Raw genomic sequence first — 21,763 nt, 5'->3', positions numbered from 1 at the left:
CATCACTGTAATGTTGCTACTGTTATGAATTGTCATGTAAATATCTGATATGCAGGATGTCTTTTCATGGTTACAAATTGAACATAATGAAAGCACAGTGATTCATCACAAAAACAATATGTCATTATATCTGTGTTTTCCGATGGTCTTAGGAGACCCCTGTGAAAGGGTTGTCCGACCCCCAAAGGGGCCGCGACCCACAGGTTGAGAACCGCTGCTCTGACGTCTGACCTTTTCACCTGGTGTCCAGTGTCTTCCAGATGCATCCACCAACATCCCTTTGTCCGTGGCCTCTGTTGACGCCGGTTGATTCCTGAACGCTGGCTTTGTCCCTTCCCTTGATCTCAGGCTTGCTGCCCCGCGCCTCTCCCTCGGACCCTATCCACCACCTCTCTGTCTCTCCAGGGCTCCAACGCCGTGGCCTCGGCTCTAGGGGCCTGTTTGCTGCTCCGGGTGCTGGCGCGCCTGGAGTCCGAGGCGGAGGAGGCAGCGCGCAGGAAGGAGCTGGCAGCCAAGTTTGAGGGGCTGGGTGTTGGTGCGTGGGGCAAGGGTGCCTGGGGGCAGGGGCCCGGGGCTGCGGTGACGGGGTCCGTGCGTCTCCCCGCTCCTCTCATAACCCCGCCCGCTCCCCGCGCGCTCACACGGCCTCCTTGCCCCTCGTTCTGCCTCTCGCTGACCCTCCCGCGCCCAGACCTCTTTGGCGAATGCCACCGCAGCAGCGAGGACCGCGCTGCCCACCTGCTCCTCCGGCGCTGCCCGTTCTGGGGGGATGCCACCTGCCTGCAGCTCGCCATGCAGGCCGATGCCCGCGCCTTCTTCGCCCAGGACGGGGTACAGGTGAGCGCGGAGGCCAAATTTTTTAAACTTAAACTATATAGGTAGGTACGTTGTTATTAACTTCATTAGGGTCCTCCTAAGGCTTAGGAAGAGCCACACTCAAGGGGCCAAAGAGCCGCATGTGGCTCGCGAGCCGCAGTGTGCCGACCACGGTGACCCAAACAGACCCCGGCGACACAGGATCCCCGATGAACCCAGAGCAAGCCCCTCCCGGTTCTGGTCTCAGCCATGAGAATGGCCTCACCCCTTACCTGGTGTTTTGGACAGAAACTCTGGGTTAGGAAAGGCCGCCCTTCCTGCAGGAATTCCCCTCTTTCCGGCGGCGTTCTGCCTGCAGACAGCAAGTCCAGCTTATCCCAACAGGAAGTCCCGCCCCCTCTCCCCCCAGCCTGGGAATGATTTGATTGGCATTTCAAATAATTACCCAGAGTTCTTTGCTCCAAACAATGGTTAAACTCCTGGGGTCTATTTTTTTTTTTAATATGTTTTTATTGGTTTTTAGAGAGAGAGGAAGGGAGAGGGAGAGGGAGACAGAAGCATCAATGATGAGAGCAAAACATCTATTGGCGGCTGCCTGCACACCACAACCCCCGCATGTGCCCTGACCCAGAATTGAACCGTGACCTCCTGGTTCATAGGTCCACGCTCAACCCCTGAGCCACCCCGGCCTGGCTCATGGGGTCTATTTTATGCCCTTATCTTAACCCCCTGTGCTCTCTCTGTGACCAGGGAGAAAATACTAGTGCCTGTCTTCCTGGGGTGTGGTGAGGGCTATGTGAGCTAATCTATGCAGAGTGCTTAGCCCAGTACCTGGCATATCCTTTATAATAAAACCCTAATATGCAAATCGACCGAATGGCCGAACGACCAGTTGCTATGATGTGCATTGACCATCGCTACGATGTGAGCTGCCCCCTGGTGGTCAGTGTGCTCCCACTGGGGGAGTGCCACTCAGCCAGAAGCCTGGTTCAGAGCTGGTGAGCATAGCAGTGGTGGTGGGAGCCTCTTCCGCCCCCACTGCAGGCGGGTGGTAAGGACCGAGGGATCCCAGACTGTGAGCCCCAGACTGTGAGAGGGATGTCTGATTGCCGGCTTAGGCCCAATCCCCGGGGGAGGGGAGGGAGTGGGCCTAAGCCAGCAGGTGGACATCCCCTGAGGGGTCCTGGACTGTGAGAGGGCACAGGCCAGGCTGAGGGACCCTTTCCAGTGCACGATTTTCGTGCACCGGGCCTCTAGTTGTGTTAATAACTGTCGGCTCGAACCTGAGGGAAGATGGTCAAAGGCCAGGACCCCAATAGTTGCGGTCCTCACATTGAGCACTTGCTCTGGGCCCTGGAGCCGTGGGCCAGTTCTTGCCTGGGGTCTTCGGGAAGGGCTGGGGGAGATTCAGGCTCTAACCTTCCCCACCCCCACAGTCTCTGCTGACACAGAAGTGGTGGGGGGAGATGGACAGCTCCACGCCCATCTGGGCCCTGGTTCTCGCCTTCTTTTGCCCCCCACTCATCTACACCAACCTCATCACCTTCAGGTCAGTCCCGGGGTGAGGTTGGTAGGAGGGCGCTGCTCATCATTCTTCCTGCTCAGCTCTGCCCACCTCTCAGTCCTCCCAGTGCTTCCGCCTTATTTCTCTCTTTCCCTCCCCAAGACTGGGGCACGTTCTGGGAGGTGAGCTTTTGGGGGGCTCTCTATCTCTACAGGCAGTTCTTCTGCCCGCAGGCATGGCTCTGGGATGGTTCCCTTTAGGGTGACTCTTGTGGGGCACCTCCCCGTCTCCCTGCCATATCTCTGGGTAAAGAAGCTGGGTATCTCTGGAGAATTCCTCTCCCACTCTTCCCTCCCCAATTCTCACTCTGTGCCTCTCTCCATGCCAGGAGGTCAGCGGAGGAGTCCACACAGAAGGACCTGGGGTTTGACATGGACGGGAGCCTCAATGGGGAAGGGCCTGTCAGGTGAGCGCAGCACCAGCCCACACGCGATGGGGCGGCCTGGGCAGCCGCAGGAGCTCTGGGTACGGGGAGCAAGGCCAGAGCGGAGAAGGGGGGCTTCCGGAGGTGCTGGTTTCACGCAGCCACTGAAGATACGGAGGCAGTTTCCCAATGCTAATAAATGGTGTGTGTGTGTGTGGGGGGCGATATAAGAGACTAAATCTATGGTCACAGGGAAACAGAGGCCCACATTTATACCCATCTTTGCAGCCTCTATTTGTACTTTAGCCACATAAATGGGGAAAGGGAGGGCCTTGGCCCCCAGTCTCCCAGAAGTAGAAATGTTTTTGGGGCTGTTAGGAACATAATCAGACTGCCAGAAGTCTACGAAACCCACTACATCCCTTAGAAAACAAGTCAAATGTAAATATATGTGTGTGTGGGTTTTTCCGGGATGATGCACAAAAAATACAAAATATTCGCCAAGATAGAAAACTAAGAGAAAATGTTTGACTACTCCAAAAGCAGGAGAGAAGGCCCCAGGGTCAGGGTCAGGGTCAGAAGTGATGCCCCAACTTCTGTACCTTCTGATGGTGATGATGCCAATGACAGGAGCTGATGTGACAGAACACTTACGATGGGCAGCCACTGAGCCACGTCCTTTGGAAATCAGCTCATTTAATTTCCTCAACAGCCCTATGCAGTCAGGTCTGTTATTGATCTCAGTTACCCATGGAGTCACTGAGGCCTTAATTTCTGTGCCCCAGATCACCTGGCTGGTAAGTGGTAGAGCTGGGATTTGAACCCAGATCTCCTTGTGCCAGAATCTGTGCTCTTAGCCACTGTGGGGCGCCACCTTCCTGGAGAGCTCTGTAAAAGGACGGTCCCTGGCTCCTCTCCCAGGGGCCTTGCGATGTGCCCGGGAAGCCGCGTGGCCCTGGTTGTGGGTGGTCAGAGATGACAGTCTTTGGGAAGCACGCTGAAGCACCATGCGTCCTCCGTACCAGGACCCTGCAGAGGGCGAAATGGAAACACCGGGCCGTTTTCCTGGTCATCAGGAAACCTGTGCTCCTGTCTGCCTCTCACTGTCTTTAGCGTGGACTGTTCTTTCCGCTTAATCTCTTTGGAACAGCTTTATTGAGACATAATTCACATACCATTCCGTTCATCCATGGAATACAATTGCAATGTTATACAATTCAACGGATAGAGCACATTTATTTATCCATTCGCCAGCTGGTGAACATTTGGGATTATCATTTTCTGCTTGGTTTATAAAGAGAAAGTGCTTCTCCAAACCCGTTCGTTTTTCCTGCAAGCTTTTTGACGATATTATTTTTATACTAGAGGCCCGATGCAGGAAAGAGGCTCCCCAGCCTCCCCAACCCCCTCCCGCTGCCACTGCAGCTGCCTCAGCCCCGGCCATCGCAGCTTCGCCTGGAAGGTCATCTGGAAGGATGTCCAGAAGGATGTCCGGTCAAATTAGCATAGTATTATGCTTTTATTATTATAGATGTTTTTATTGATTTCAGAGAGAGGAAAGGAGAGGGAGAGAGAGGGATAGAAACATCTATGATGAGAGAGAATCATTGATCAGCTGCCTCCTGCACACCCCCTACTGGGGATGAAGCCCACAGCCAGGGCATGTGCCCTGACCAGGAATCGAACCGTGACCTCTTGGTTCATAGGTCGATGCTCAACCACTAAGCCACACTGGCCAGGCTGAATATATTATTATTATTAGTATTACTCATTTTGGCGTTTCCCTTTGGGTCAGAATTAAGAGTCAGGATGAAATTGAGACAGAAGATCAGAACTCAGGAGAGAAGGGTCAGAGATATGAGTGGACCGAGAAAGCTGGAATTCAGGAGCCAAATAGGGCTGTATGGTCAGATATCAGATATGGGGGAGGAAGACTTATGTGAGAAAACCCGACTGCATAGTCTAATCTCAGAATCTGTGGGTCAGAGGTTAATAGCCAGGGACTGAGTTTTCAAACTTGGGGAGCCGAGGTCATAAACATGAGGGGGTCAGAGGTCATATTTGAGGGCCCAAGGTCAGACAGAGAAAGTCAGAGATCGTGATGGTGAACGAAGGGGGATTTGGACTTCAGACAAGAGTCAGGAGTCACCCCAGGGGCCAGAGGCCAGAAGGGTGGCAGTAAGAGGTGAAAGGTCAGCAGTCTTGATGGTAGGGGCTTTCAGAGGTCAGAGGTCACAGGTCAAGGAGATGGCAGGCGGACTGCAGACTTAGTTTCAGTTCGGCAGGGTCAGAAGTCGTGAAGGTGCAGGAGGTCACGTGACAGGTTAGTGGTCTTGCCAGTGGTGAAGGTCGGGTTCAGAGGTCAGGCTGAGCTCTCCCTTCTCTCTCCCCGACCCCCCCAGGCCAGCAGATCCCCCTGAGAAGATGCCCTTGGGGGTGTTGAGTCAGCCCAGCCGGAGGAGGTGCTCCCCACGCCTGCGGCGCTGGTCCCAGTTCTGGGGGGCGCCGGTGACGGCCTTCCTGGGCAACGTGGTCAGCTACCTGCTCTTCCTCTTGCTCTTCGCCCGCGTGCTGCTCATCGACTTCCAGCCCTCGGCGCCCAGCGCCCTGGAGCTGCTGCTGTACTTCTGGGTCTTCACCCTGCTCTGCGAGGAGTTCCGCCAGAGCCTGGGGGGCGGCTGGGGCAGCCTGGCCACCGGAGGGCCCGGGCCCGGCCACTGCCAGGCCCCGCTGCGCCGCCGGCTGCACCTCTACCTCATGGACACGTGGAACCAGTGTGACCTGGTGGCCCTCGCCTGCTTCCTCCTGGGCGTGGGCTGCCGGTGAGTGCCGGTGGCTTCAAACCCCGGTCCCTGGGAGGGAGGGAGGGAGGGAGGGAGGGAGGGAGGGAGGGAGGGAGAGAGGGAGGGAGAAACATCGATTTGTTGTTCCAATTATTTTATTATTATTATTTTTAAATATATTTTTATTGATTTCAGAGATGAAGGGAGAGGGGAGAGAGAGAGAAACATCAATGATGAGAGAGAATCACTGATCGGCTGCCTCCTGCACGCCCCCTACTGGGGATCGAGCCCACTACCCGGGCATGTGCCGTTGACCGGAATTGAACCCGGGACCCTTCAGTCTGCAGGCGGATGCTCTATCCACTGAGCCAGACCAGCTAGGGCTGTTGTTCCAATCATTTATGCATTCATTGGTTGCTTCTTCTAATGCCCTGACAGGGCATAGAACCCGAAACGTTGGTGTATCTAACCAAATGAGCTACCCGGCCAGGACCTATCTCCGATTATTCTTGAAAAACAAACAGAAACCCATACTTGATGGAACATACTGCGTAAAGATGGTCTAGAAACAATTTGATCCCGTGGGGAGAGATGACTAAAGGGAGAACCTGCTATTTATGCTCCATCTGGAGCTCACTGGAGGTTTCTCTGAGCCCCCAGACCTGGCCCGGCATTGGCACCACCCTCACCTCTTTCCTCTTCCTCCACAGCCCAGGCCCTGGCCTCCTGGCCCCTGCCTCTCTCTGTCCCCCCTCTCCATCTCCATGGCTGCCTATCTTGCCTGGACCCTCACCCCAGCCTCCTGGACTCCAGGCTCTTCCCTCCAGCCCATCCCACAAGGGTCCTTCCACGCCCAGCGCTCCCTCCCCCACCCCCTGCCCTGGACTGGCATTGGGGCCCCACCCATCTAGGCCGCCCCCTCTCTGCAGCACTGTCTCCCGATTTCTCTGTTTCTCTTCATCTGCACCCTGGCCTCTCTGAAACCTTCCAGGTCCAGGGGCTGTGACCTTGACCTTGATATTTTGAGTCTGCGTAATTATAAATTTGTAATCAGGATTTCACCAGAGCCGACGGATTCTTACCAAGGAAGTACGTTGAAACTGCCTTGATCAGTTTTATGTGCAGGGCAATGAAACTAGCTTCAGTTATTCTCAGTTTCTGACATGATTTCAGCATGGTTACCTAGCATTTGGGCTGAGTTTTACACAAACATTGGTTCATCATTGGCGTTTTTTGTCTGGATTGGGTTTTGCCAAGTTTCGGGTCTGTGTTTGCGAATTGTACTTTCTCCCGGGTGAAATGTCATCGGTTCGGATTTCATCAGGGAGGCCTGAATGTTGTGTCAGTGATTTAGTCCACAGAAATGCTGACCGTTTCTACCGTGTCTTAGCTGATTTATAAAAAACAGATTTTGAGGAATTTCCCCCTCAATTACTTTCTGTTGCCAAGAATGGGCGACATAACGTCGGTTCCTTTCTGCCGTAGTTCCCAGATCAGACTGTGTGGTGGCCAGAGAGCGGCACAAAGGGCACATCTCAACTCCTGGGAACACATTGTCTTGTCTTTGGGTCTTGGCGCCCGCGGGTCCCCCCTTCCTGAAACACTGTCCCCTCCTCTCCTTGGCCACGCCAACTCCTGCACTTCCTGTGGGCCTCAGGCTTGCGGCCTCTGTCTTTAAAGCCTTCCTTTATCCCACTCAGACTCTGGGTCCCTCCTTTGTGCTCCCCTAATGTCCTGAGATCACCCCAAATGGTACTTAGAGGATGGCCTGTGCTCTCTCTCTCTCTCCTTGAGTCCTCACTCTATCTCAATTGAAAAGATCTTTGAAATGTAGTCTATTGCCAAAGAAATGCAAAAATCTGTCCTCACTGAACAAGATGAAACAAGTGAAGGAATAGAATAGGAACCAACGATTTTCTTAGCCTTTTCAAGTGTCTCACTTTCTCAGCAGTGACTTCCCTCGACAGCTGGGTGCACACCCTGCCTGTTCTTTCTCTACACATTTACATAGCGGTTCTCAACCTTCTGGCCCGTTAAATACAGTTCCTCATGCTGTGACCCAACCATAAAATTATTTCCGTTGCTACTTCATAACTGTCATGTTGCTACTGTGATGAATCGTCATGTCAATATCCGATAGGCAGGATGGTCTTAGGTGACCCCTGTGAAAGGGTTGTTCGACCGCCAAAGGGGTCGCGACCCACAGGTTGAGAAACCGCTGATTTACGTGGAGAGACGCCATACTTCTTTGCTACACAAACGACACTGTGTTTATGTATCCTTCTGCGACTTTTCCTTTTCACCTACAACATGTCCTGACTTTTCCCCCACGTCCGTGTTTGCAAATATACGGTCTTCTTTGAAAATATGCTGCACCGGGTTCCAGAAGAAGGGAGCCGATGGCTAAAGATCAGACGAGACAGGCTTCTCCTGGCCAGAATGTAACGAGTGAACAGGTTCTTTCCCTAAGGCGCAGGGACAAAAATTCCGCACTCGAAGAGATAGGAATCAGGCCCAAAGCGTCTCCACAAAGTCTCTTTCATTTTCTGCTCCAGATCGTCATCACGTATTAGCTGGTCTGGGGCCAGTCCTCTGCTGATCATGTTTCTTTTTCTGCAAAGTCCTCGCTGTGAGGACACCCCTCCTTTTGAGAACAAAGAGCTTTGTGGACAGAGTCCGGTGACTATTTACAGGGGATACACCCTCGTCTCTTCTCAGCGGATTCACTGGGAGGAATGCCTCTTCCATGCTGTGTTAGAAATGCTACCCATGAAGACGACATGATCACTTTATTCCAACAGCAATGCCAGAGAGTTTGGCAGGACCCTGAGCTTGCGTTTATCTCTTGTATTTTTGTATAAAATATCTCCTGAGATGAAAGGGGGAAGGCCTCGTTCGCCCATGCTCTAGAGCAGCGGTTCTCAACCTTCCTGATGCCGCGACCCCCAACCATAAAATTATTTTCGTTGCTACTTCATCACTGTAATGTTGCTACTGTTATGAATCGTTATGTAAATATCTGATCTGCAGGATGTCTTTTCATTGTTACAATTTGAACATAATGAAAGCATAGTGATTCATCACAAAAACAATATGTAATTATATCTGTGTTTTCCGATGGTCTTAGGCGACCCCTGTGAAAGGGTCGTTCGACCCCCAGGTTGAGAACCACTGCTCTAGAGGTACCAGCGTATTTTATTTATTTATTTTTTTTCCGCGTATTTTAGACATTTTGTCAAGCTTAGCGTTTTGTAGGGGAGAGGAGAAGTATTACGTGGAGAAGAAAAACAAAAAAATCCCAAGATCTTGGCTTACCGTGGAGAAATTTCCCGTGAATTCCAGAACTGCATGGATGAATTGCTTTGTTTTACCAATCCCTTCCAGATGGACATTTTGGTTGTTTCTAATTTTTTATTATTATTCCAAAGTAATGCAAGTTTACATGGGAGATTTAAATTTTGTAGGTTGAAGTGAACCTATTCTCGAAGTGAACCCACCATCAGAGTAAGAAAGTGCCCTCTTGCCGAACCGGTTTGGCTCAGTGGATAGAGCGTCGGTCTGCGGACTCAAGGGTCCCAGGTTCGATTCTGGTCAAGGGCATGTACCTTGGTTGCCGGCAAATCCCCAATACGGGATGTGCAGGAGGCGGCTGATCTCTCTCATTGATGTTTCTAACTCTCTATCTCTCTCCCTTCTTCTCTGTAAAAAATCAATAAAATATATTTTAAAAAAAAAAAAAGAAAGAAAGAAAGAAAAAAGAAAGTGCCCTCTTAAGGACATGCTTGGCAAAATCTAGTATATTCAATCTTTAAAATTTTGTAGCTCTCAATTTAGCTTAAGTTTCTACTTTTTTTTTTTTTTTGCCAAAAATGACCTCTTTTTTATATTTATGCATCCTTGACTACTAGTTAAGTTGGGCATCTTTTCATAACCAATGGTCACATGGACTTCTGTCAATTATCTTTTTCTTTTTTTTTTAATCCTCACCCGAGGATATTTTTTCCAATGATTTATAGAGAGATGAAAGGGAGGGAGAAGGGGGGAGAGAGAGAGAGAGAGAAACATGGACGTGAGAGACACATTGACACATTGATTGGTTGCTACCGGGACTGGAGAACTTGAAACCAAGGTATGTGCCCTTGACCAGGAATCAAACTTGCGGCTCTTCGGTCCATTGAGCAAACGGGCCAGGGCTCAATTGTCTTTTCATATCCTTTGCCTCCACTTAAAAATTTTCATGTTCATTGATCTCTTGCATATATATATATATCATATATATATATCTTGTATATATATATATATATCTCCTAATCCTTGGTGGTTTTGTTCTGTATATCTTCTCAAACTCTGAAGCTTGTCTTTTTACGTTGCTGCCTTAAGCATTCTTTTAGTCTGTAACTTTTCCTTTGAAATAACCCAAGACTAACAAAAAAAACATTGCAAACACAGTGCAGAGAATGGCCATACACCTTTCACCCGGATCCTCCAAATGTTAACATCTTACCTTATCGAGACCCGAAATCTTATTCAAACTGCCCAGCTGTCCCGCTGATGCCCTTTTCTGGTCCGGGAGCCAAACCCGCGACCCCATACTGCCGTTGGTTGTCATGTCTGGAACTTGATGTTACAGGGACCTCCTAGGTTTTTGTTAGGGCTGTGCTTGTGCGGCTGGAATTGAGTGGATGCCAGGCTGGCCCGGCCCAGCTGGCACTGAGGTCTGCGTGCACCCCGGGTGAATGGACTGGACGGTCGGGATCCCCCCACCCCCACCACACCCCGGGTGCATGGGGGAGGCCACGGCCTCATCTGCAGCCTGGTGCGGGGAAGACGCAGGTCTCCTATGCAGCCTGTGACCCTTGAGGGACCCCTGTCTCGTCTCCCACGCCCCAGGCTGACCCCCGGCCTGTATGACCTGGGCCGCACAGTCCTCTGCCTGGACTTCATGGTCTTCACGCTGCGGCTGCTGCACATCTTCACGGTCAATAAACAGCTGGGGCCCAAGATCGTCATCGTGAACAAGATGGTGAGGGGTGGGGCCTGGGTGGGGCCCGGTGGGCGGGGCCAGGTCCCGGGAGGGCGGGGCCAGAACCCTGGGGGCGGGGCCATAGCCCTGGTGCGGGGCCAGGTCCCGGGAGGGCGGGACCAGAACCTGGGAGGGCGGGGCCAGAACCTGGGGGCGGGGCCAGGCCCCGGAGGGCGGGGCCAGGCTTGGTCTCATCTCCCTCTCCTGCAGATGAAGGATGTGTTCTTCTTCCTCTTCTTCCTCGGAGTGTGGCTGGTGGCCTACGGGGTGGCCACGGAGGGTCTCCTCAGGCCCCGGGACCAGGACCTCCCGCAGATCCTGCGCCGCGTCTTCTACCGGCCCTACCTGCAGATCTTCGGGCAGGTCCCGCAGGAGGAGATGGACGGTAAGGAGGGAGGGGGCCTGGCCCCTCTGAGTCCCTTCTCCCTCTTCCCCGTCTCTGGGTGGGTCTCTACACCCTTCGCTCTAGGTCCCCCCGTCTCTCTCTGCGTCTCTAAGCAGCCCCCCCACCCCCTTCATCCCTAGGGGGCTCTGGCCTCCTCTCTCTGCATCTCTGTCCTCTTGTCTGTAGGTCTCGGACCCTTGCTGTGTCTCGTTGGGTCTTGTCCCCTTGCTTTCTGGGATTCTGTCTCCCCACGCCCCTCTAGATTTTTTTTAAATTCTTTATTAGTTAAGGTATTACAAATGTGTCCTTATCCCCCCCATTAACCCCCCACACACTCATGTTCTCATCCCCCTGTTGTCCATGTCCATTGGTTCTAGATTTTTTTTTTAAAAAAATTGATTTCAGATCCAAAGACAGAGAAACAGCGATCAGACTATCAATCCCCAGAGGGAAAGTAGGGGAGGGAGGGGGTAAGGGGGAGAGATTAACCAAAGGACTTGTATGCATGCAAATAAGCCAAACCAATGGACACGGACACCAGGGGGATGAGAGCATGAGTTGGGGGGGGGGGGAAGGGGCGGGGAGGTTGGGGGTTAATGGGGGGATGAGGACACGTTTGTAATACCTTAACCAATAAAGAAATTAAAGATAAAAAATAATAAATCAATCAATCAGGAGAGTTCAATACACATAAAAAAAGGCAATAAAAAAATTGATTTCAGAGGGGAAGGGAGAAAAATAAATAAACAAACTTGCAAACAAACAAACAAAGAGGACGGGAGAGGGAGAGAGAGATAGAAACATCCATGATGAGAGAGAATCATTGATTGGCTGCCTCCTGCACGCCCCCCACTGGGGATCAAGCCTGAAACCCGGGCACGTGCCCTGACCGGAATCGAACTGTGACTTCCAGTTGATAGGTTGATGCTCAACCCCTGAGCCACGCCGGCCGGGTGCCCCTCTGGATTTCCGTCTTCGTTCGGTCTCTGTTCCTCTGCCCCCATCTGAGTGTCTCCCTCCACAGTGGCCCTCATGGAGCATGTCAACTGCTCCTCGGAGGAGGGCTTCTGGGCGCGCCCGGTGGGGGCCCAGGCGGGCTCCTGCGTCTCCCTTTATGCCAACTGGCTGGTGGTGCTCCTCCTCGTCATCTTCCTGCTCGTGGCCAACATCCTGCTGGTCAACCTCCTCATCGCCATGTTCAGGTGAGGAGCCCCGCCCGCTCTGATCTGAGGTCACCCACCATGACATTGGCCCTGGCATGACCTTGGACCCCAGCATGATTGATTCTTGATCCCAGCCGAATCAACTCACCTTTAGTCCCTAAAATCTAATGCTACCCTGTCCCCAGACCCAGGCAGACTCTCCTTCTGACCTGGATGGTGGAATCTGATCCTCTCCCTGAGCCCAGGCTGAGGGTTTAAAAAATTTTTTATTGTGGCAAAGTATATACATATAACATAAAAGTCACCATTTTTGCCATTTTTAAAAAAATATATTTTATTGATTTTTTACAGAGAGGAAGGGAGAGGGCTAGAGAGTTAGAAACATCAATGAGAGAGAAACATCAATCAGCTGCCTCCTACACAACCCCACTGGAAATGTGCCCGCGACCAAGGTACATGACCTTGACCGGAATCGAAGCTGGGACTCTTCAGTCCACAGGCCGATGCTCTAGCCACTGAGCCAAACTGGTCAGGGCTCTTTTGCCTGTTTTAATTGGGTTGTTTGTCTTTTTGTTGTTGCACTTCTTTATATATTCTAGATACTAAACTCCTATCAGATATATGACTTGCAAATATTGTTTCCCATTCTGTTGGTTGTCTTTTCCTTTTCTTGATAATCTCCTTTGATAATGCAAAAATTTTAAGTTTTGATGAAGCCCAATTTATCTTTTTTTGTTGTTCTTACTTGTACTTTTGGTGTCATATCTAAGCACTCAACACCAAATTCAAGGTCATAAAGATTTCGTCCTATGTTTTATAGTTTTAGCTCTATTTAGGTTGTTGGTCCATTTTGACTTAATTTTTGTATATGGTGTGAGGTAGGGACCCAGCTTCATTCTTTTTGCTGTAAAAATCCACTTGTTTCAGGCCTATTAGTTGAAGAGAGTATCCACACATGAAATGGACTTGGCACCCTGAATCAATTGCCCATGATGTTAGTTTTCTAGGGCGTCCCTAACAAAATACCAAAAAGCGGGTGGCTTTAAATTACAGAAGCTTATTGTTTGACAATTCTCGGAACTAGAAGTCCACAGTCAAGGTATGGACAGGGCTGGTTCTTCTGAGGACTGTGAAGGGAATCTGTTTCATGCCTCTCGTTTAGTTTCTGGTGGATTGTGGCAACCTTTGGCTGGTAGGTGCACCATTCCAATCTCTCCCTTCACCTTTACAAGGTGTTCTTGCTGTGTACATGTCTGTGTCCAAATGTTCCCTTTTTATAAGGACACCATAATGACCTCCTTTTCACTTGATGATCTTTATAAAGATCCTATTTCCAAGTAAGGTCACATTCTGAGATACGGGGGGTTAGGATTTCAGTACATCTTTGGGGGTGGGCACAGTTTGAGCCACAGCACTCACAGATGTATGGGTTTATTTCTGAACTTCCAATTCTATTCCATTGGTTGATATGTCTCTCCTTAGGCCAGAACCATACTGTTTTTGATTTTGTAGCAAATTTTTGAAACTGAGAAGTGTGAGTCCTTCGACTTTGTGCTTTTTCAAGATTGTTGTGGCTATTCAGGACCTTTGCGACTCCATATAAATTAGAGGGATTGGCTTTTCCATTTCTACATAAAAGGCTGTTGGAATTTAGATAGAGATTGCAATTGATACTGTAGATTGCTTTGCAGATAGCTGACTCTAAACAATATTACAGCTTTGTACTCACGAACACAGGATGTCTTTCCATAATTTAGGAGCTCTTTTACATTTCCTTCATCACTGTTTTGTAATTTTCAGGGTACAAATCTTTCACCTTTTTGGTTAAATTTATTCCTAGGTGCTTAATTTTTTTTTAGATCCTAGTGTAAATGGAATTGCTTTCTTAATTTCCCTTTTGGATTATTCATGGCAGATGTATAGAGACACAATTGATTTTTGTTTGTTGATCTCGTACCCTGCAACTTTGCTGAATTCATTTATTAGCTCTAGCAGCTTTCTTGGGATTCTCTGGGATTTTCTCTAACAGAATCATGTCACCTGTGAATAGAGATAGTTTTGCCTCTTCCTTTTTATTTTGGATGCCTTTTATTTTTCTTGTCTAATTGCTCTGCCTAGAACTTACAGTACAATGATGAACAGCTGTGGTGAAAGTGGGCATCCTCGTCTTGCTCCTGATCTTAAGGAAAACATTCAGTCTTTCTTTTCTTTCTTTCTTTCTTTCTTTCTTTCTTTCTTTCTTTCTTTCTTTCTTTCTTTCTTTCTTTCTTCTCCTTCTTCTTCTTCTTCTTCTTCTTCTTCTTCTTCTTCTTCTTCTTCTTCTTCTTCTTCTTCTTCTTCTTCTTCTTCTTCTTCTTCTTCTTCTTCTTCTTCTTCTTCTTCTTCTTCTTCTTCTTCTTCTTCTTCTTCTCCTTTTTTAATTCTCACCTGGGGATATTTTCCATTGATTTTTAGAGAGAGTGGAAGAGAGAGAGAAAGACAGAGAGAAACATCAATGTGAGAGAAACACATCGATGGGTTGCCTCCTGCATGTGCCCTGACCAGGGCTCAGGCTGGGGAGGAGCCTGCAACCAAGATACAGAATCGAAGAATTGACCAGAATCGAAGCCAGGACTCTTCAGTCCACAGGCTGACGCTCTATCCACTGAGCAAAACCGGCTAGAGCTGTTCAGCCTTTCTTCATTAAGTATGATAGTAGCTGTGGGTTTTTCATAAATACCCTTTACCATGTTGAGGAAGTTTCCTTTTATTCTAACTTTTATGAGGCTTTTTTTTTTTTTTTTTTTTAAATCATGAAAAGGTGTTGAATTTGGTCAAATGCCTTTTCTGTGTCTCTGGGTCAGTTGAGATGATTATGTGATTTGTTTCCCTTTGTTCTTTTAAAGTAGAGTATTACATTGGTTGATTTTTATATGTTGACCCACCTTTGTATTCCTGGGATAAATCCTACTTGGTCATGGTATATAATCCTTTTACTATACTTCTGAATTAGGTTTGCTAATATTTTGCTGAGAAATTTTGCATATATATTGATCTATGCCCTAGCTCAGTGATGGCAAACCTCTGACACGCAAACTCATTTTTTTGGTTGATTTTTCTTTGTTAAATGGCATTTAAATATATAAAATAAATATCAAAAATATAAATCTTTGTTTTACTATGGTTGCAAATATTTAAAAAATTTTCTATATGTGACACGGCACCAGAGTTAAGTTAGGGTTTTTCAAAATGCTGACAAGCCGAGCTCAAAAGGTTCGCCATCACTGCCCTAGCCCAATCATGTCAAACTCTGAGACTCACCAGCCACGAGTTTGACATGCTTGCCCTAGCCAGTTGCTAAGTGATTAGAGCATCAGCCTGAGGACTGAGGGTTGCGTGTGTGATTCCGGTCCAGAACATGTACCTCGGTTGCAGGCTCCATCCCCAACCCGGCCACATGTGGGAAGCAGCCAATCAGTGTGTCTGACATTAATGTTTGTCTGTCTGTCTCTCCCCCTCCCTTCTACTCTCTCTAAAAATCAATGGAAAAAATATCCTTGAGTGAGGATTAACAAAACAAAACAAGAATATTGATCTGTAATTTTCTTTTCTTTTGATATTGATATAATGGGAAATGCTGGCATCATAGAATGATTCAGGAAATGTTCTCTCCTATTCAGCTTTTTGGAAGCATTTGAAAAGGATTGGTGTTGTTTTTTAAATGTTTGATGGAATTCACCAGTGTGTGTGTGCGTGTGTGTGTGTGTGTGTGTGTGTGTGTGTGTGTTTGATGAGTTATCTCTTTACTTGTTTACTTGTTATAGGTCTTTTGAGATTTTCTATTTCTTCTTGTGTCAGTTTAGGTAATTTGTCTGTTTCTAGGAACTTTTCCATTTTATCTAGGTTATCTTTTTTAAAAACTTGATTTTAGAGGAGGGTGGAGAAGAACATTGATTTGTTGTTCTGCTTGTTTCTGCATTCGTTGGTTGATTCTTGTATGTGCCCTGACCGATGATGGAACCCACAACCGTGGCGTGCTGGGATGAGGCTCTAACCAGCTGAGCTACCCGGCCACCATACTACCGTGGGGCCTTGACTTACGAGTTTAATTCGTTCCGTGACGGAGCTCGTAACTCAAATTACTCGTATGTCAAATCAACAGTGAACAAGTGAGACACATGATGCTGGGCTGATGTTGTGGCGTTCACTGTGATGTTCGCTGCGCCAACTAGCGGTGGGGTATCTGAAGCTGGCTCGTAACCCGAATTTTAGCTCGCAACTCAAAGCCAAAAATCGGCGGAGAGACGGCTTGTATCTCGAAAAACTCGTTAGTTGGGACACTCGTACGTCAAGGCCCCACTGTATTCTCCTCTAATCCTTTTTATTTCTGTAAGTTTGGTAGTCATGTCCCCATTTTATTTCTGATTTTAATTGTTTGTGTTCAGACTGACTTTGAAACCTGACTACAACCTCTACCCTAATCCAGGACACCATTCCCAACTTGACCTCTAATGTCGGACCCTTGGGCCTCCTACCCTAACTACTAATTGCATTTCGGAATAACCTCCGACATGATCGATTCTGACATCTATCCGCCTGCTGCCTTGGACTTTGAACGTATTGCCTGACATCTACCCTTGATCCTCCGCCCTTGACTGGGCAGCGACCTCTGGTGACCCTTGACCTCTGGTCCCCACAGCTACACCTTCGGCAAAGTACAGGGCAACAGCGACCTCTATTGGAAGGCGCAGCGCTACAGCCTCATCCGGGAATTTCACTCTCGGCCGGCCCTGGCCCCCCCCTTCATCATCATCTCGCATGTGCGCCTCCTCCTCCGTCGATTGCGCAGGCACCGGGCCAGCATGCCGGCCTCCCCCAACCAACGGCATTTTCGTGAGAAGCGGGTCTTGGCCCAACACAGAGAAACCCCAGGGGCGGGGCCCTGAGAGAAAGAACACGGATAAGCTGGGGAGGATGGCGGAGGCGCCGGTGGGCGTGGCTCAGGCCGTCGGGGGCGTGGTCTGAGCGCTCAGGCAGGGTTTTGGGTGGGGATTGCGGGGCGGGACGGGTTCCGGCCCCAGGAGGGGCGGGCCCTTGACTCTGTCCTGACCTGCCCTCCAGGGGTCCACCTCCCTAAGGAAGCCGAGCGGAAGCTGTTGACGTGGGAATCGGTGCAGAAGGAGAATTTCCTATTGGCGCGGGCGAGGGACAAGCGGGAAAGTGACTCGGAGCGCCTGAAGCGCACGTCGCAGAAGTGAGGGCGGGGCCTGGCCGGGGGCGGGGCTTCTGGCCTCTGGGGTGTGTCCCGTGACGTAGATTGGTTGGGAGGACGGGCTGGGTTTGCAGAGCGCCAGGCTGGAGGCGGGGCCTGAGTGGGCGGGGTCCTGGAAAGCGGGAAGAGGCGGAGCCGCGGTGGGCGGGGCCCCTGGTGGGCGGGGCCTCCCGCGGCGCGGGCCTGAAGTCCTGGGTGCGCAGGGTGGACACGGCGTTGAAGCAGCTGAGACAGATCCGCGAGTACGAGCAGCGTCTGAAGGGGCTGGAACAGGAGGTGAGGAGTGCGGGCCAGGCTGGGGGGTGTGGGCGGGGCGGGAGGCAGTGGGTTTCCGTAGGGCGCCCCGATATCCCATCTGCTCCCCGACATCCCATCTGCTCCCCAGGTCCAGCACTGTAGCCGCGTCCTGGGCTGGGTGGCCGAGGCCCTGAGCCGCTCTGCGTTGCTTCCGCCAGGGGGGCCTTCACCCCCGACCCCGCCTGGACCCAAAGGTCAGTGCGTAGGGCCGCCCTGCATGTACCTCGGCCTCCGTCACTGCCTGCTTTCCCGGCCCCTGGTCCCCTGTTTCTCTTTCTCATTCGCGATCCTTTCTTTGTCCGACCCTCCACCCTCTCGGCTTCCTTTGGAGCTTTCCTGGGTCTTTCTGCTTCTCGCCGGCCTCCCATTGTTTCTGTCTTCCGCTCTGTGCCCACCACCTGTTCTCGCCCCTCTCCCTCCCCCAGACTGAGCCCTGATGGCAGGCTTCAAGGAGTAGCGCCATGGGGAGTTGTTGCCCCCAGAGGAAGGCCTAGCTGGCCCTGGACCCCAGTACGTGGCGGCCCTGTCTGGAGGTGGGCCCCATGCAGTGGACTGGATCGCTGTCGGCACCACTGCAGGAGTCTCACCCGTTGGAACCACAGCAGGCCCGGCCCCTCCCAGAACCAGCCCCACTCTGGGAGGATCAGCCTCAGGAGCCCAGGCAGGGCCCCCCTGAAGGCCCCGCCACAGCCCCCTGGGCGGGAGAAGGCTACAGGGCCCTGGGGGCACAGGGACCACAGAGGGCACTCAGCTCCCCACACGGGGGAAATAAAGCCACTTGAGAGTCTGGATGCTTGATTCTTGGGGAACCGGTGGTGTCCAGATCCTTGGGGCATGGGGGTTAGAGCTGGCGGGGAGGTGGGGGTTGTGATCCTTGGTCAGTTTGCTGTATTTCCGACATCTCAGGGTCTGCTCCCTCCTCTCAGCCCCACTATTCCTATCTGACTCCGGCCCAGCCCCTCTTGTCAGCGCTGTTTTGATGGCTCTCACTTCGGTGGGAAAAGAACCATTCGCACCCCCCAGCTCCCTGCTTTACAGAACTCAGCAGCGGAAGCAAATTCTTTCTTGGAGCGGGGAGGGTGGGTGCTGTGTACATCTGCATTGGCAGCAGGGGAACAGATGATGCAAATTTGAGCAGATAACAGCCTATCTGTCTTTAAAAAGTCTAATTAGTGGGAAATTACAGGCCACGCGCACATGGAATCAAGCAAATATGCATCATTATCCAGGCAGTTTAACCAAACAACCCATAACAAACTAAACTGGTAATGACAAGGCTGAACTGACAGCAATTATTAGTTAAATAGCAGGAAAGCCAGCAACAACCAGCGCCTCCAGAAATCACAACCAAAACACCCTTTCTCTGAGTTGGAGGGGTTCCAGCTAGCTGCCTCTTTGGGTGCAGAGTGGCTTTGAAACATGGCCAAGTGTTGTGCGGCAACCAGATTTCAACGGGAAAAAATATCCTCGGATAAGGATTAACAAACAAAACAAAATTAGGTTAAAAACAAGAAAGAGCGAGGCTTCCTCTTTGCCGCATCTACTGCGAGGATGACGACCATTCTCAGCGATCAGACCGTGGACGTCCCAGAAAATGTGCACATCACGCTGAAGGGGCGCACAGTTATTGTGAAGGGCCCCGGGGGCACCCTGCAGAGGGACTTCAACCACATCCATGTAGAGCTCAGGCTCCTTGGGAAGAAAAAAAAAGAGGCTCCGGGTTGACAAATGGCGGGGAAATAGGAAGGAACTGGCCACGGTTCTCCCTATCTGCGGTCATGTACAGGACAGGATCAAGGGCGTTACACTGGGCTTCCGTTTCAAGATGAGGTCTGCCTGCGCTCACTTCCCCACCAACGTCGTTATTCAGGAGAATGGTTCTCTCGTTGAAATTAGAAATTTCTTGGGCGAAAAATACATCCGCAGAGTTCGGATGAGGCCAGGCGTCGCTTGTTCAGTATCTCAAGCCCAGAACGATGAGTTGATTCTTGAAGGCAATGACATTGAACTTGTGTCAAATTCAGCTGCTTTGGCTCAGCAAGCCACAACAGTTAAAAACAAGGATATCGCCGAACCTGTTTGGCTCAGAGGATAGAGCGTCGGCCTGCGGACTGAAGGGTCCCAGGTTCGATTCCGGTCAAGGGCATGTACCTTGGTTGCGGGCACATCCCCACTGGGGAGTGTGCAGGAGGCAGCTGATTGATCTCTCTCATCGATGTTTCTAACTCTCTGTCCCTCTCCCTTCTTCTCTGTAAAAAATCAATAAAATATATTTTAAAAAAACACACACAAAAAAAACCCCCAAGGATATCAGAAAATTTTGGGATGGTGTCTCTGTTTCTGACAAAGGAACAGTTCAGAAGGCTGATGAATAAGATCTAAGTTGTCCAGCTTTAGAAAACACCAAGATGCTGAGTGATTTGTCACACTTGTTTGTGAAACTATAAAGATGTACAATAAAAAGAAGAAAGAAAGAATGAATGAACTGTTTGGTCCTGCAGCCTCTACCTACCAAGGAGGCCTAACAAGGACCAGCCTTTATGGATCTTGGACACAGTATGTCCCACAGAGGGAACTTCCACTCTGTCTGATGCTGCTGTCCCTGACTCAGGCATCTTAGACTCCTTGGTCCACATTCCCCGCAGGAAAATGCACCTGAATTCACTCGAGAAGGCTCCCGGTGGGGGAAGAAAGCTGTGAGGTAGGGACCTTTGGGCCCATTCAGTGTGCAGTTGTGGCTTCCATTATTTTTTTAAAAAAATATTTTTTTATTGATTTCAGAGGGGAAGGGAGAGATAGAAACATCCATGATGAGAGAGACTCGCTGATTGGCTGCCTCCTGCGCGCCCCACACTGGGGACTGAGCCCGCAACCCAGGCACAGAATAGAACCGTGACCTCCTGGTTCACAGGTTGATGCTCAACCAACCACTGAGCCAAGCCATCCAGGCAGTGGCTTCCACTATTGAAGGGACAGTTGATACTGATGTCCCCCCTGCTCACCCTGTGGATATCCTAGAAGTGTCGGGGTTCTGCCAACCAGCAACGGCAGTATGTGCCGCCCTCTCCCCCTCTCTGTGGGAGTCTATGGGAACAATGCAGAATCCAGGAGAAGGGAAATCTCAACTGTGATGATTTAATGGCTGCGAACTGAGGCCATGTCCCAGCACAACAGCGCCACCTGCCTGAGGTAGCCACCATGTGCACCCCCTTTAAAAAATACATTTTTTTATTGATTTCAGAGAGGGAGAGGGAGAGAGAGAAACATCAATGATGGAGAGAATTATTGATCAGCTGCCTCCTGCATGCCCCACACTGGCGATGGAGCCAGCAACCCGGGCATGTGCCCCAACTGAGAATCGAACCTGGGACCCTTGAGTCCACAGGCGGACGCTCTATCCACTGAGCCACCCCAGCAAGGGCCATGAACACCTCTTTTAAGAAAAGGCAGCTATTAAGCTCTCCTTGAAAGCAGCCAGTGGCCTGACCCTCGGGAGGCCTTGTGACTCCCTAGCCTTACGTTTCCATTTTGGAGAAGGCCAACTCATACTTGACAGCTCGTAAGGTCTGACATGGGTAAGGGTAAACGGTATATTCGGGCATGCAGCCGGCCTGGTCCTCATATATCTGTTTTGCAATGGAAGAGGAGAAGCTACCCCTTTGGAGGGAAGGCTGCTCCCCACTCTACTGCCTGAAGCAAGGCCACTGGCTCAGTGTGCCCCCGCCCCAATCCCCCCATTTCCAGAGGTTCCCACAATCCACTGGGCCTGGTTTGCTACCTGTTGAGCTCAGATAAGAGCTGACAGTTCTGGCCTGTGTGACTTAGTTGGTTGAGTGTTGTTCTGTGCACCGAACGGTCGCCAGTTCGATGCCCAGTCAGGACATATAACCCAACTGCAGACTCGATCACCCATCGGTGTGTGTGAGGGAGGCAACCAATGGATGTTTCTCTCTCACACTGATATCTCTCTCTCTCTCCCTCTCCCTTCCTCTCTCTCTAAAAATCAATTAAAAAAAAATATTTTATTGATTTTTTACAGAGAGGAAGGGAGAGGGATAGAGAGTTAGAAACATCGATGAGAGAGAAACATCGATCAGCTGCCTCCTGCACACTCCCC

The 21,763-nt window shown here is 50.4% G+C and overlaps 1 protein-coding gene and 1 pseudogene across 7 annotated transcripts in view; both read left to right on the top strand.

The window, feature by feature from the left end:
- TRPM4 (transient receptor potential cation channel subfamily M member 4) overlaps positions 1-18,433 on the top strand; it is a 42,250-nt gene extending 23,817 nt beyond the window's left edge. For 3 of the 7 annotated variants that reach the window (XM_036307099.1, XM_036307103.1, XM_036307102.1), the window contains 13 exons: positions 406-535; positions 692-837; positions 2,253-2,365; positions 2,709-2,786; positions 5,147-5,566; positions 10,418-10,550; positions 10,761-10,935; positions 11,960-12,137; positions 16,777-16,970; positions 17,199-17,331; positions 17,553-17,625; positions 17,735-17,840; positions 18,072-18,433. In XM_036307099.1, coding sequence (XP_036162992.1) covers positions 406-535; positions 692-837; positions 2,253-2,365; positions 2,709-2,786; positions 5,147-5,566; positions 10,418-10,550; positions 10,761-10,935; positions 11,960-12,137; positions 16,777-16,970; positions 17,199-17,331; positions 17,553-17,625; positions 17,735-17,840; positions 18,072-18,076 — 1,884 coding nt within the window. In that variant the 3' untranslated portion in view covers positions 18,077-18,433. Of the gene's footprint in view, positions 1-405; positions 536-691; positions 838-2,252; positions 2,366-2,708; positions 2,787-5,146; positions 5,567-10,417; positions 10,551-10,760; positions 10,936-11,848; positions 12,138-16,522; positions 16,971-17,198; positions 17,332-17,552; positions 17,626-17,734; positions 17,841-18,071 lie in introns of those variants that run through there. The other 4 variants (XR_004967260.1, XM_036307100.1, XM_036307101.1 and 1 more) reach the window with 4 other exon arrangements.
- Positions 18,434-18,512: 79 nt separating this feature from the next.
- LOC118655381 lies at positions 18,513-21,612 on the top strand (annotated as a pseudogene).
- Positions 21,613-21,763: the final 151 nt, after the last annotated feature.

This window comes from Myotis myotis, unplaced genomic scaffold (genome assembly GCF_014108235.1).
Source record: "Myotis myotis isolate mMyoMyo1 unplaced genomic scaffold, mMyoMyo1.p scaffold_m19_p_45, whole genome shotgun sequence".
NCBI lineage: Eukaryota > Metazoa > Chordata > Mammalia > Chiroptera > Vespertilionidae > Myotis > Myotis myotis.
Note: the sequence above shows the minus strand (reverse complement) of the source record. Positions and strands in the feature narration are given on the sequence as shown.